Here is a 14,101-nt window from a genome sequence, read left to right as displayed (position 1 = left end):
TGAAAACTATCATTACATGTAACTGGAAAAATTCAAATAAAATACTATAAAAATAATCTATTACTGGGCTCAAGGATCCAGAAAGTCTTCAAATAAAGAGAATCAGAACTAAATTTTGCCTGTGAACAATTGGAGTTTCACCCCTGCAAATCTCCCAAGTCAACATTTAATAACACCGACATTTATAAAGCCTTAACAGGAAAGATTATACTGAAAATATTATTAAAGAGAATAAAGGAGCATAACTCTACTTCTCACACATCCCTCTCATCCAACAAACATATACAGGAAATCAAGCCACACTAGACACCTTAAAATCCAGCAAAAAACAAACAAACCAACCCAGTAAAGTGATAAGACAACCTACTTCTTTCACCTATTTTAAATAAGTGGAAGTTTTATGTCTTTATATTGTAGCTACTACAAAAAACATTTAAACTGCAGTGATTGGAAAACCCACGTTAACAGCAGCTTTGCACATACATACATACAAAAGTATGTTTATAAATGTGTGTATGGACATATACATAAATATGTAAAAATTCAAGGGGAGTTTTTCTCTCTGAATGCACAATCTATTAAAATTTAAATATCAGAAAGTGTTATAGATCTCAGCTCAGTGGAACAGTTCCTAAAATAGAGCTAACTCGGCTTAGTCACTACTATGACTTCAGGTAAATTATTCCATCTTTCTGGGTATTAGCTACCATTCCCTGAAACTTGGGGTGTTGCCTGGATGAGGTCCATAGTATCTTCAAGTTCTATATTATATGATGTTAATAATACTTTTACAGGAGTTAAATCCTTCTAAGACCATAAATTCAAAAGTAGAAAAATTAGAAAACACAATAGACATCTGTAGTGAACAATAGAGACATAAAAATAATAACATGAGTCGCCGGGAATTAATTTGTAATTCTCTTCTACACAATAAAGGTTACCTGGAAAAATGCTTGTTCATTTTTTCCTTGAAGTAAAGACTGAATAGGTAATGGAGACTCCTTTTGCTCACAGCTCTGCTGGCTGATCAGGGTGTCTGCATAGTTGGGCTGAGGAAAGATCAAGTGACTCTTCCGAGAATCCGTGGTGAGAGAAACCTCATGCGAATAGGTCTGAAGGAAAGCTCTCACTCCATCTATTCCCAGAAACTGGGAGGAGGGCACTCCCCCGACAGGGGCACCCGCAGACTGCACAACTTGCAGCATCCACCACCTTCTCAGCCTGAGAGCCAGCAGAAGGACAAGGAAGGCAAAGAACAAGCAGGAGACCACCGCCACTGCTATGACCAGGTAAAAGGTGAGGAGAGAGTCATCCTGGGTCTCTGGGGAGGCCTGGCTGCTGAGGTCAGAGAGGATGTCTGGGATGCTGTCAGCCACTGCCACAGTGACACTGACAGTGGCAGAGAGAGGGGGCTCGCCATTATCTGTCACTGCCACGATGAGATTCTGCTTGAGGGCATCTTTGTCCAGGAACGTCCTGACCGTCCTGATCTCCCCCGAGTGCAGGCCCACGGAGAAGAGGCCGGGCTCTGTGGCCTTGAGCAGGCGGTAGGACAGCCAGGCATTCTGGCCAGAGTCTGCATCCACGGCCACCACCTTGGTCACCAGGTAGCCTGGCTCAGCAGAGCGTGGGGCCAGCTCCACTCCACTGGAGCCATCCGTGGGGAAGGCGGGGTACAGGATTTCCGGGGCGTTGTCATTCTCATCCAGGACGAACAGAGTCAGGGACACGTTGCTGCTGAGGGGAGGGTCCCCAGAGTCCCTGGCTGTCACTCTCAGCTGACATTCCCGGAACTGCTCATAGTCAAAGGAGCTCAGAGCATAGAGGGTGCCAGTCTCTGAGTTGATGGAGACAATGGATGACAGTGGTGGTGCCTCCAAGGAGAGGGTACTGTCCTCGATGGAGTAGGTGACTAAGGCATTCTGCTCACTGTCTGGGTCGTGGGCAGTCAAGGAGTAGATGGAAGCTCCTCTGGGGTTGTTCTCCCGGATGTGGGCAGAGTAGGCTGACTGGCTGAAAGTCGGTGGGTTGTCATTGATGTCTGCCACGTGCAACAGGATGTGAGTGTCTGTAGACAGAGCTGGGCTCCCAAAGTCTTCTGCTCTCACGGTGATGTTGTACTCAGACACCTGCTCCCTGTCCAGAGCCCTGTCAGTCACCAGGGAATGGTAGTTGTCCACCTTCTTTTCTAATTTAAAAGGCAGATCGCCTGCCATGGAACACAGGACTCGACCATTTTCACCAGAGTCTCGATCATGCACGTGGAACAGAGCAATCACAGTCCCAGGGGGAGCATTCTCGGGGATTGAGCTGGTGACAGAGGTGATAGTCACTTCCGGGGCATTGTCATTCACATCCAAAACTGAGACATGAATCTTAGCTCTGCCTTTGAGGCCAAGGCCATCCTGAGCCTCCAATTCTATTACATAGAATTCTGCATCTTCATAATCAAGATTTTGTAAGGTTGATAATTCTCCAGTCACAGAATTCAGTTGGAATATTTGCGATGTCTTGCCAGGTATTTTCACTTGAAAGTATCTTACCTGCGAATTGATTCCTTCATCTGCATCAGTGGCATTCACTGTGAGCAGTACTGTCCCCTGGGGTACATTCTCAGGAACATTGATGGTATACACTGGCTGAGTAAACACTGGGGCATTGTCATTTGCATCCAGGACAGTCACCAGGATTCGAGCAGTGCCAGAACGGACTGGTTCTCCCCCATCCCGTGCTGTGAGCACAAGATGGAGAGTTGGGTCCTTCTCCCTGTCCAGGGCCTGCTCTAGCACCAACTCTGGGTACTTCACCCCATCCTCTCCCTTTTGCACTCTCAGAGAGAAGTGATGGTTGGGGCTCAGTTCATAGCCCTGGAGAGAATTTACTCCCACATCCTGGTCATATGCCCGTTCCAGGGGATGCTGGGTTCCCACAGCTGTGGTTTCACTGATTTTTAGTTCTAGCTCCTCTGCTAAAAAGTGAGGGGCGTTATCATTAATGTCGGTTATCTCCACCTCTACTGAATAAATTTTCAATTTATCCCCAACCAGTACATTGAAATTCAGCCGGCATTGGGCGCTCTGGGCGCAGAGTTCTTCCCTGTCTATTCTGTCGGCTGTGACTAAGCTGCCGGTTCTGACATTGAGAGCGAAATGCTGCTGCTTACCTCTGGAGACAATGCGAGCCCCTCTCTCCGACAGTTCTCTCGGCTCCAGCCCCAAGTCCTTGGCGAGGTCGCCCACGAAAGACCCCTTTTCCATCTCCTCGGGAACCGTGTAGCGTATCTGAGCAAAGCTGATCTCCCACAAAGTCCCCAGAAGAAAACAATGCAAAAGTCGCTGAATGCAGCCTCTGTGGTTTTTCTCAGCGACCATTGCTTCCTTTAGAAAGGCTCCCTTTATTTTGCAGCCGAATGTGGGTTAGCACTTGGATTTTGTTTCCCCCAGTAGTATGTGTCCAGAAGCTGGAGCATGTAGGGTTAGCGAGCTTAATTTTTGTTCATCCTGAAGGACGTGACTTTGTTCTCTGGGAGCTTTGTGCCCTAGTACCCGGAAAGATTAGGCTGTTCCTCGCCCTGAATTTCTCTAGCTGACTGGTGGACAGCGGCGCCCAGAGGCGAAATCAATTATTGCACTCAATCTGAGACTTTAGAATGGTATAATGTATGAAATGTCATTAAGAAAGAAACTGAATTGGAGTTTTGTGAGGTCATAGCTTCATAGAATCATGTTTTTATTGTTGGTTGGTAATTCTGTGCAATCTCATAAAATTCCATTTAGGCTAATAGTGTTAAAATATTTTTAGAAATTCCAAACTTTAGAATGTTTTCATTATCAGTTTCTGTAATCTATACCTTCAGTTACTCTGACTTTAGAAATTATAACTCACACAGATTATTATGTATATGTTCTATAGAATAGGAAAGATTATTTTCTCTTCATTCTATACTTTTCACACCATAAGACAGTAAATCTATTGACACTCTTAATTGCAGTGTATTTGTTCATATTTATCCACATGTCTAGCCATATATTTATTTCTTGGTTTCTCAGTGTGTATAAACATACATACATGCATACATACATGTATTTCTATATACTATTCTTCCAAATTGCTTTCCAGAACAGTTGGATCAGTTCACAACTTCACCAAAAGTGCATTAGAGTTCCAATTTTCCCACATCTTCTCCAACATTTATCATTCTCTTTTTTTGTCACATTAGACAGTTGGATAGGTGTGAAGTGGTACCTTAAAGTAGTTTAAATTTGGATTTCAGACTACATTTTGACTTGGTACTAATTTGTCTAAGACAATAGATTATTTACTTTTCAATTATGTATTAACTTTCTAAGTATTATCATGGATTAAATGTGCTATATAACTGTAGCCTTTCAGTTCTTTAGATGTGGCACAACTAAAGTTAATTTCTACCATTTTTCAATGTTCTCCCCAACAAAATAGTACAAAACATGAGGAATGTGACCAAATATTAGGAGCCTCCCTTTTTTCCAAAGCTAAGGCCCAGCAAGTAAGCATTGCCCTGATCTTTGCACTCACCCCCTGGATGATCTCACCCTCTAGCAAAATCACATAATTATTGTACTGCTTTGACCAACACTAGTTGTTCTCTGATTGTGGAGAAGTACTGGACAAGCTAAAAAATGTACCCCTGTTCAAGTCATGAAGTCCTGCTATGAATCAAACTTGTCACATTTCTGTTACCTCCCATTTTCAGTGCTATGGCTCACTGGGTAGCCATTGGTATAAATTCCGAGGGCCCCAGCACCGGTGCCTCTATCCTCTCCTTGCTTGCAAGCCATTTCCCTCACTTTGAAATTAAACCTTCTGATTAAGTCCTGACACCTGTCTGTAGCCTGCTTTGTTTGATTCTGGCCATTCGATGGTTAGAAGCCTATTCTCATTCACTGGACAACCATAATCTTGGAATTATCCAGTGACTCTGAACCAATGAAGTGCAAAGTTCATGATGCCACCAAATAATTTAAAGTAATCCTTTGTTGACTCTCATGACAAAGCAACTGAACATGGAAATGTTCTTCAGTATTTCAAGGATTTGACATTTCTAAGGAAATTAATATCTACATATTTATCTAGGCTGGCCTTCATATGGCAGAAATAGAAATACAACTCATGATATGAGAGCAGAGTCATGGTCCCTTAAAAAAGTGTAAGGCATGAAAATGTCTTGAGTTATTACTTAAATTTCCAATTCCTCTTCAAAAAATAATGTATTATTGGGCTCAAGGATCCAGAAAATCTTCAAATATAGTGAATCTGATCAAAATTATGCCTTTGAACAAAAAGTAGGGGCTCACCCAAGCAAATCTCCCAAGTCAACATTTAGTAACATACTCATAAAGATACAGGAAAGGTTATGCAAAAAATACTATGAAAGAGAATAAAACAACTTAATTCTTTTTCTCACACCTCACTCTCATCCAATAATATTATATATATATATGTATGTATGTATATATATTTACATATATACATACATATATATATGGAATCCACACACCTCGAAATCCAGAAAAAAAATTTTAAATGTAAAAGACAAGAAAATCCATGCATTTCACCGACTTTAATAGAGGTTTTATGGCTTTACATTTTGCCTACTACAACAAACCTTTACATTGTATTGATTTGAAAATCCCTCTTATTTGTAGTATCATATATATGTATATGAATGTACGAACACATGAATATATGTGTGTTTTGGTGTGTGGACATACACATAAATATATAAAAATCCAAGGGGAGTCTGGCTATCTGAATCTGTAATCTATTAAAATCTGAATGGCAAAAATGGTTATGGATCTGAGCATGGTGTAGTATTTCCTAAAAGAGAGTTAATATGCTTTAGGTACTACTTAGATACTGGGTAAATTATATTACTTACTTGGGTATTACTTTCCATTCTCAGATAATTTGGGGGTGTTACCTGAATGATCTCTGTAGTATCAAGTGCTATATTTGATGGTATTAATAATGCTTTTATTGGAGTTAAATTCTTCTAAGACCATAAATTCATATGTAGAACAACTAGAAAATGCAGTAGACCTCTCTAGTAGAGACAGAAAAGTAATAACATGAGTCGCCGGGAATTAATTTGTAATTCTATTTTACAGAGTAAAGTTTACCTGGAAAAATGCTTGTTCATCTTTTCCTTGAAGTAAAGACTGAGTAGGTAATGGAGGCTCTTTTTGCTCACAGCTCTGCTGACTGATCAGGGTGTCTGCATAGTTGGGCTGAGGAAAGATCAAGTGACTCTTCCGAGAATCCGTGGTGAGAGAAACCTCATGCGAATAGGTCTGAAGGAAAGCTCTCACTCCATCTATTCCCAGAAACTGGGAGGAGGGCACTCCCCCGACAGGGGCACCCGCAGACTGCACAACTTGCAGCATCCACCACCTTCTCAGCCTGAGAGCCAGCAGAAGGACAAGGAAGGCAAAGAACAAGCAGGAGACCACCGCCACTGCTATGACCAGGTAAAAGGTGAGGAGAGAGTCATCCTGGGTCTCTGGGGAGGCCTGGCTGCTGAGGTCAGAGAGGATGTCTGGGATGCTGTCAGCCACTGCCACAGTGACACTGACAGTGGCAGAGAGAGGGGGCTCGCCATTATCTGTCACTGCCACGATGAGATTCTGCTTGAGGGCATCTTTGTCCAGGAACGTCCTGACCGTCCTGATCTCCCCCGAGTGCAGGCCCACGGAGAAGAGGCCGGGCTCTGTGGCCTTGAGCAGGCGGTAGGACAGCCAGGCATTCTGGCCAGAGTCTGCATCCACGGCCACCACCTTGGTCACCAGGTAGCCTGGCTCAGCAGAGCGTGGGGCCAGCTCCACTCCACTGGAGCCATCCGTGGGGAAGGCGGGGTACAGGATTTCCGGGGCGTTGTCATTCTCATCCAGGACGAACAGAGTCAGGGACACGTTGCTGCTGAGGGGAGGGTCCCCAGAGTCCCTGGCTGTCACTCTCAGCTGACATTCCCGGAACTGCTCATAGTCAAAGGAGCTCAGAGCATAGAGGGTGCCAGTCTCTGAGTTGATGGAGACAATGGATGACAGTGGTGGTGCCTCCAAGGAGAGGGTACTGTCCTCGATGGAGTAGGTGACTAAGGCATTCTGCTCACTGTCTGGGTCGTGGGCAGTCAAGGAGTAGATGGAAGCTCCTCTGGGGTTGTTCTCCCGGATGTAGGCAGAGTAGGCTGACTGGCTGAAAGTCGGTGGGTTGTCATTGATGTCTGCCACGTGCAACAGGATGTGAGTGTCTGTAGACAGAGCTGGGCTCCCAAAGTCTTCTGCTCTCACGGTGATGTTGTACTCAGACACCTGCTCCCTGTCCAGAGCCCTGTCAGTCACCAGGGAATGGTAGTTGTCCACCTTCTTTTCTAATTTAAAAGGCAGATCGCCTGCCATGGAACACAGGACTCGACCATTTTCACCAGAGTCTCGATCATGCACGTGGAACAGAGCAATCACAGTCCCAGGGGGAGCATTTTCAGGGATTGAGCTGGTGACCGAGGTGATAGTCACTTCTGGGGCATTGTCATTGACGTCCAAGACTGTGACTTGAATTTTAGCTCTGCCCCAGAAACCGAGGCCATCCTGAGCCTCTGCTTCCATCATATAGAATTCCACATCTTCATAATCTAGATTTTGTAAAGTTGATAATTCTCCTGTCACAGAATTCAGTTGGAATATTTTTGAGGTCTTCCCTGGTATATTCACTAGAACATATCTTACTTGGGAGTTGCTTCCTTCATCTGCATCAGTGGCATTCACTGTGAGCAGTACTGTCCCCTGGGGTACATTCTCAGGAACATTGATGGTATACACAGGCTGAGTAAAAACTGGAGCGTTGTCATTTACATCTAGGACAGTCACTAGGATTTGAACAGTACCAGAGAGGACTGGCTCTCCTCCATCCCAGGCCGAGAGAACTACGTGGAGCATAGACTCCTCCTCCCGATCCAGTGCTCGGTCCAGTACCAGTTCTGGGTACTTTGTCCCATCAGCTCCGTTTTGCACAAGGAGAGAAAAGTGATGGTTGGGGCTCAGCTTATAGCCCTGGAGGGAATTCACTCCTACATCCGGATCATAAGCACTTTCTAGAATAAAATGGGTTCCCAGGACTGTGGTTTCACTGATTTTTAGTTCTAAATCTTCTTCCCGAAAGCGAGGGGCGTTATCATTAATGTCTGTTATCTCCACCTCCACTGAATAAATTTTCAATTTATCCTCAACCAGAACATTAAAATTCAGCAGGCACCGGGCGCTCTGTGAGCAGAGCTCTTCCCTGTCTATTCTGTCTGCAGTTAGTAAGCTGCCGCTCCTGACACTGAGAACGAAATGCTGCTTCTTACCTCTGGAGACAATGCGGGTCCCGCGCTCAGACAATTCCTGCAGTTCCAGTCCCAGGTCCTTAGCGATGTTACCCACGAAAGAGCCCTTCTCCATCTCCTCGGGAATCGAGTAGTGGATTTGGGCGGTCACGGTGTACCACAGAAGCCCCAGGAGATAACAAAGCAGGATTCGCTTTCTGCCATCTCTGTGTTTTTGCCCAATGACTATCGCTTCTCTTACAAACATACTCCTTGGTGTTTGTGGTGGCACCTCTGTTTTCCTGGTGTCAGTGTCCAGAGCCTAATTCTGGAGCGTGCAAGATTAGGGGGCTGAGTTTCTCCCTATCCTGCAGCGAGTGGGTTTGTGCACTAGGACCCGGAAGAATTAGGTTAGCTCTCTCCCAACATTTCTCTTCCTGACTGGTGAACAGCGGCGCCCAGAGTCTAAATCAATTATTGCATCCCTTCTAACAAACAATAGTTAGAATGTACTATAAGAGATGTTGTTACAAAGAAAGAAATTCTATAAATTCATGGAATTGGAGGTATCTTGAATCATAGCTTCATAGGATCATACAAAAGATTGAATTTGGTAGAGATATAATTTTTATACTGCCAATGTTTATTAAGTTTTTCTTGTAGCTTCTGTTACTGTCACTTTCATTACATATTAGATAAAATAAATTGTAGCTCACCTATGGGATGTCTTTATACATTTTTTAAAACATAAAGTATTCTTTTTTGTTGATTGTGTTCCCCTTCTCTCCATAGAACACTGACTCATTGTATTTGTGACTATTTATCCAGAGGTCTAGCAACACTCGCATTTGTCTGTATGTCGACCTTTGTTTATTATCTACACAATAACCTTTCCCATGACGTGGTACTAGTTCGAACTTGATAATAAGTTAACTTTTGGATTATGCATTAACTTTTTCATTTCTTCCTTAAATATAACCAGGGTTTAAATAAATTACATAATTGTAGCTTTGTAGTTCAATATCGTGAGATGCTACATTCTCTAGTGTTCCCCCAAACAGCATTATTCAGAAATATGAAAGATGTAGATGTGGAAACAGGCCATAAATTAGAATTGGCTACAACCAAAGATTTTTGAAGCTCAAATGAGATCATGGCTATGAAGTACTTTGCAAACCTTAATGTGCTATATAAAAACCCATTACTACTGCTGCTGCTGCTGCTACTACTACTACTGCTACTACTATTATTACTTCTGCTCCTCCTAGTACTACTACTACTACTACTTTTACTGCTACTGCTGCTGCTGCTACCACCACCACCACCACCACCACCACCACCACTACTACTACTACTACTACTACTACTACTACTACTACTACTACTACTACTACTACTACTACTACTACTACTACTGTTATTAGTGTCCAATCACCAGGGCCCCAGTCTGATGATGATTTCATTCCCTGAGCCTTCTACTGCACTTCAGCTGACTTCAAGCAAGTTTACAGAATAGCTATAACAAACTGGAGCAGGAAGTTCATGATGCCACAAATTAGAGTAACCTGTGTTCTACACTATAGAATTGACAAAAAATAATATTGTTTTTAGAAAAAAAAGAAATCAAAACCAATACTGTCTATCATGACAAAGCAATCTAACATGGAAATGATTTTCTATATTTCAAGGATTAGACTTTTCTTTTAATTACTGGTCTCTGGGAGTTCCTGGAGGCTAAAAGAATTTCTTGCTATTTATCTAGTCTGATGCTCAGATGGTAGAAATAGAAATACAACTCTGAGATTTCTTTTAGTTTTGAGTCTTTGAGAGTTTCTGTGGCCAAAGTTTTATAATTTAAAGGAAATCAGGTAATGCATCTCTTCATATTTAAATAGACTGACCCTCCAATGGGAGAAATAAAAACACAACTCATCAATTGGGAATAGAGTGATGGTTCTTCCAGAAAGTGTAAGACATAAAAATGTATTGAGTTGTTTCTTAAATATCTAACACCAGCTCAAAGATAACCTATTTCATGGGTTCAAAGAGACAAAAAGCCTTCAAATAAAGTGAATCAGAACAAATTATACCTGCTCACAGAAACTGGAGTTTCATCCAGGCAAATCTCCCAAGTCAACATTTAATAACACAGACAAGATTTAAAAAGGAAAGTTTATACTAAAAATATTATAAAAGAGGATAAAAGAGCTCTACTTTTTGCACCTCCCTCTAATTCAACAAAAACATAGAGGAAATTCAGCAATGTTACACACCTCAAAATTTAACCAAAACCCCCACTAAAAATGAAAAAAAAACCCACAGAATACAATCCATGAATTTCACCTATTTTAAATAAGTGAAAGTTTTATGCCTTTATATTTTAGAAACTACTACAAACGTTAGATTCTATTGATTTGAAAACAAACCTTAGTAGCAACTTTGTGCATATGCACATACCTACAGAAAATATATAAATATATATGTGTTTGTGTGTGGACACACAAAATATTCCAGTGGAGTTTGCCTATCTGAATCTATAATACATTAAAATTTGTATTACGAAAAAGGTTACAGTTTTCAGCTCAGTGGAGCAGCTCCTAAGCAAGAGCTTACTCACCTTAGTTAAAATTATGACATTGGGTAAATTATTCGACATTTCTGGGTATAAGTTTGTATTCCCTAAAATCTGGGGTGTTGCATCAATGATTTCCATAGTATCATCAAGTTCTATACGGTATGATGTTAATAAAATTTTTAAGGGAGTTAAATTCTTCTAATACTATGAATTCATAGGCAGAATAAGTAGAAAACTCAGTAGACTTCACTAGTGAACAGTAGAGACAGAAAAGTAATGAGTCGCCGTAAATTAATTTGTAATTCTGTTCTACAGAATAAAGTTTACCTGGAAAAGTGCTTGCTCATCTTTCCCTTGAAGTAAAGACTGAGCAGGTAATGGAGACTCCTTTTGCTCACAGCTCTGCTGACTGATCAGGGTGTCTGCATAGTTGGGCTGAGGAAAGATCAAGTGACTCTTCCGAGAATCCGTGGTGAGAGAAACCTCATGCGAATAGGTCTGAAGGAAAGCTCTCACTCCATCTATTCCCAGAAACTGGGAGGAGGGCACTCCCCCGACAGGGGCACCCGCAGACTGCACAACTTGCAGCATCCACCACCTTCTCAGCCTGAGAGCCAGCAGAAGGACAAGGAAGGCAAAGAACAAGCAGGAGACCACCGCCACTGCTATGACCAGGTAAAAGGTGAGGAGAGAGTCATCCTGGGTCTCTGGGGAGGCCTGGCTGCTGAGGTCAGAGAGGATGTCTGGGATGCTGTCAGCCACTGCCACAGTGACACTGACAGTGGCAGAGAGAGGGGGCTCGCCATTATCTGTCACTGCCACGATGAGATTCTGCTTGAGGGCATCTTTGTCCAGGAACGTCCTGACCGTCCTGATCTCCCCCGAGTGCAGGCCCACGGAGAAGAGGCCGGGCTCTGTGGCCTTGAGCAGGCGGTAGGACAGCCAGGCATTCTGGCCAGAGTCTGCATCCACGGCCACCACCTTGGTCACCAGGTAGCCTGGCTCAGCAGAGCGTGGGGCCAGCTCCACTCCACTGGAGCCATCCGTGGGGAAGGCGGGGTACAGGATTTCCGGGGCGTTGTCATTCTCATCCAGGACGAACAGAGTCAGGGACACGTTGCTGCTGAGGGGAGGGTCCCCAGAGTCCCTGGCTGTCACTCTCAGCTGACATTCCCGGAACTGCTCATAGTCAAAGGAGCTCAGAGCATAGAGGGTGCCAGTCTCTGAGTTGATGGAGACAATGGATGACAGTGGTGGTGCCTCCAAGGAGAGGGTACTGTCCTCGATGGAGTAGGTGACTAAGGCATTCTGCTCACTGTCTGGGTCGTGGGCAGTCAAGGAGTAGATGGAAGCTCCTCTGGGGTTGTTCTCCCGGATGTAGGCAGAGTAGGCTGACTGGCTGAAAGTCGGTGGGTTGTCATTGATGTCTGCCACGTGCAACAGGATGTGAGTGTCTGTAGACAGAGCTGGGCTCCCAAAGTCTTCTGCTCTCACGGTGATGTTGTACTCAGACACCTGCTCCCTGTCCAGAGCCCTGTCAGTCACCAGGGAATGGTAGTTGTCCACCTTCTTTTCTAATTTAAAAGGCAGATCGCCTGCCATGGAACACAGGACTCGACCATTTTCACCAGAGTCTCGATCATGCACGTGGAACAGAGCAATCACAGTCCCAGGGGGAGCATTTTCAGGGATTGAGCTGGTGACCGAGGTGATAGTCACTTCTGGGGCATTGTCATTGACGTCCAAGACTGTGACTTGAATTTTAGCTCTGCCCCAGAAACCGAGGCCATCCTGAGCCTCTGCTTCCATCATATAGAATTCCACATCTTCATAATCTAGATTTTGTAAAGTTGATAATTCTCCTGTCACAGAATTCAGTTGGAATATTTTTGAGGTCTTCCCTGGTATATTCACTAGAACATATCTTACTTGGGAGTTGCTTCCTTCATCTGCATCAGTGGCATTCACTGTGAGCAGTACTGTCCCCTGGGGTACATTCTCAGGAACATTGATGGTATACACAGGCTGAGTAAAAACTGGAGCGTTGTCATTTACATCTAGGACAGTCACTAGGATTTGAACAGTACCAGAGAGGACTGGCTCTCCTCCATCCCAGGCCGAGAGAACTACGTGGAGCATAGACTCCTCCTCCCGATCCAGTGCTCGGTCCAGTACCAGTTCTGGGTACTTTGTCCCATCAGCTCCGTTTTGCACAAGGAGAGAAAAGTGATGGTTGGGGCTCAGCTTATAGCCCTGGAGGGAATTCACTCCTACATCCGGATCATAAGCACTTTCTAGAATAAAATGGGTTCCCAGGACTGTGGTTTCACTGATTTTTAGTTCTAAATCTTCTTCCCGAAAGCGAGGGGCGTTATCATTAATGTCTGTTATCTCCACCTCCACTGAATAAATTTTCAATTTATCCTCAACCAGAACATTAAAATTCAGCAGGCACCGGGCGCTCTGTGAGCAGAGCTCTTCCCTGTCTATTCTGTCTGCAGTTAGTAAGCTGCCGCTCCTGACACTGAGAACGAAATGCTGCTTCTTACCTCTGGAGACAATGCGGGTCCCGCGCTCAGACAATTCCTGCAGTTCCAGTCCCAGGTCCTTAGCGATGTTACCCACGAAAGAGCCCTTCTCCATCTCCTCGGGAATCGAGTAGTGGATTTGGGCGGTCACGGTGTACCACAGAAGCCCCAGGAGATAACAAAGCAGGATTCGCTTTCTGCCATCTCTGTGTTTTTGCCCAATGACTATCGCTTCTCTTACAAACATACTCCTTGGTGTTTGTGGTGGCACCTCTGTTTTCCTGGTGTCAGTGTCCAGAGCCTAATTCTGGAGCGTGCAAGATTAGGGGGCTGAGTTTCTCCCTATCCTGCAGCGAGTGGGTTTGTGCACTAGGACCCGGAAGAATTAGGTTAGCTCTCTCCCAACATTTCTCTTCCTGACTGGTGAACAGCGGCGCCCAGAGTCTAAATCAATTATTGCATCCCTTCTAACAAACAATAGTTAGAATGTACTATAAGAGATGTTGTTACAAAGAAAGAAATTCTATAAATTCATGGAATTGGAGGTATCTTGAATCATAGCTTCATAGGATCATACAAAAGATTGAATTTGGTAGAGATATAATTTTTATACTGCCAATGTTTATTAAGTTTTTCTTGTAGCTTCTGTTACTGTCACTT

General features: G+C 43.7%; 1 protein-coding gene across 7 annotated transcripts in view; it reads right to left on the bottom strand.

Moving 5' to 3' along the window:
* The window catches only part of LOC122740066 (protocadherin gamma-C4), a 249,367-nt gene that overhangs the window by 162,019 nt on the left and 73,247 nt on the right, over nucleotides 1-14,101 (bottom strand). The window contains exon 1 of one of the 7 annotated variants that reach the window (XM_043981856.1): nucleotides 11,241-13,773. The exons of 4 other annotated variants lie outside the window; for them this stretch is intronic. In XM_043981856.1, the coding sequence (XP_043837791.1) occupies nucleotides 11,241-13,688 (2,448 nt within the window). In that variant the 5' untranslated portion in view covers nucleotides 13,689-13,773. Of the gene's footprint in view, nucleotides 1-941; nucleotides 3,529-6,158; nucleotides 8,692-11,240; nucleotides 13,774-14,101 lie in introns of those variants that run through there. 2 more of the 7 variants (XM_043981855.1, XM_043981861.1) reach the window with 2 other exon arrangements.

The sequence above is a fragment of the Dromiciops gliroides genome, chromosome 2, assembly GCF_019393635.1.
Source record: "Dromiciops gliroides isolate mDroGli1 chromosome 2, mDroGli1.pri, whole genome shotgun sequence".
NCBI lineage: Eukaryota > Metazoa > Chordata > Mammalia > Microbiotheria > Microbiotheriidae > Dromiciops > Dromiciops gliroides.
Note: the sequence above shows the minus strand (reverse complement) of the source record. Positions and strands in the feature narration are given on the sequence as shown.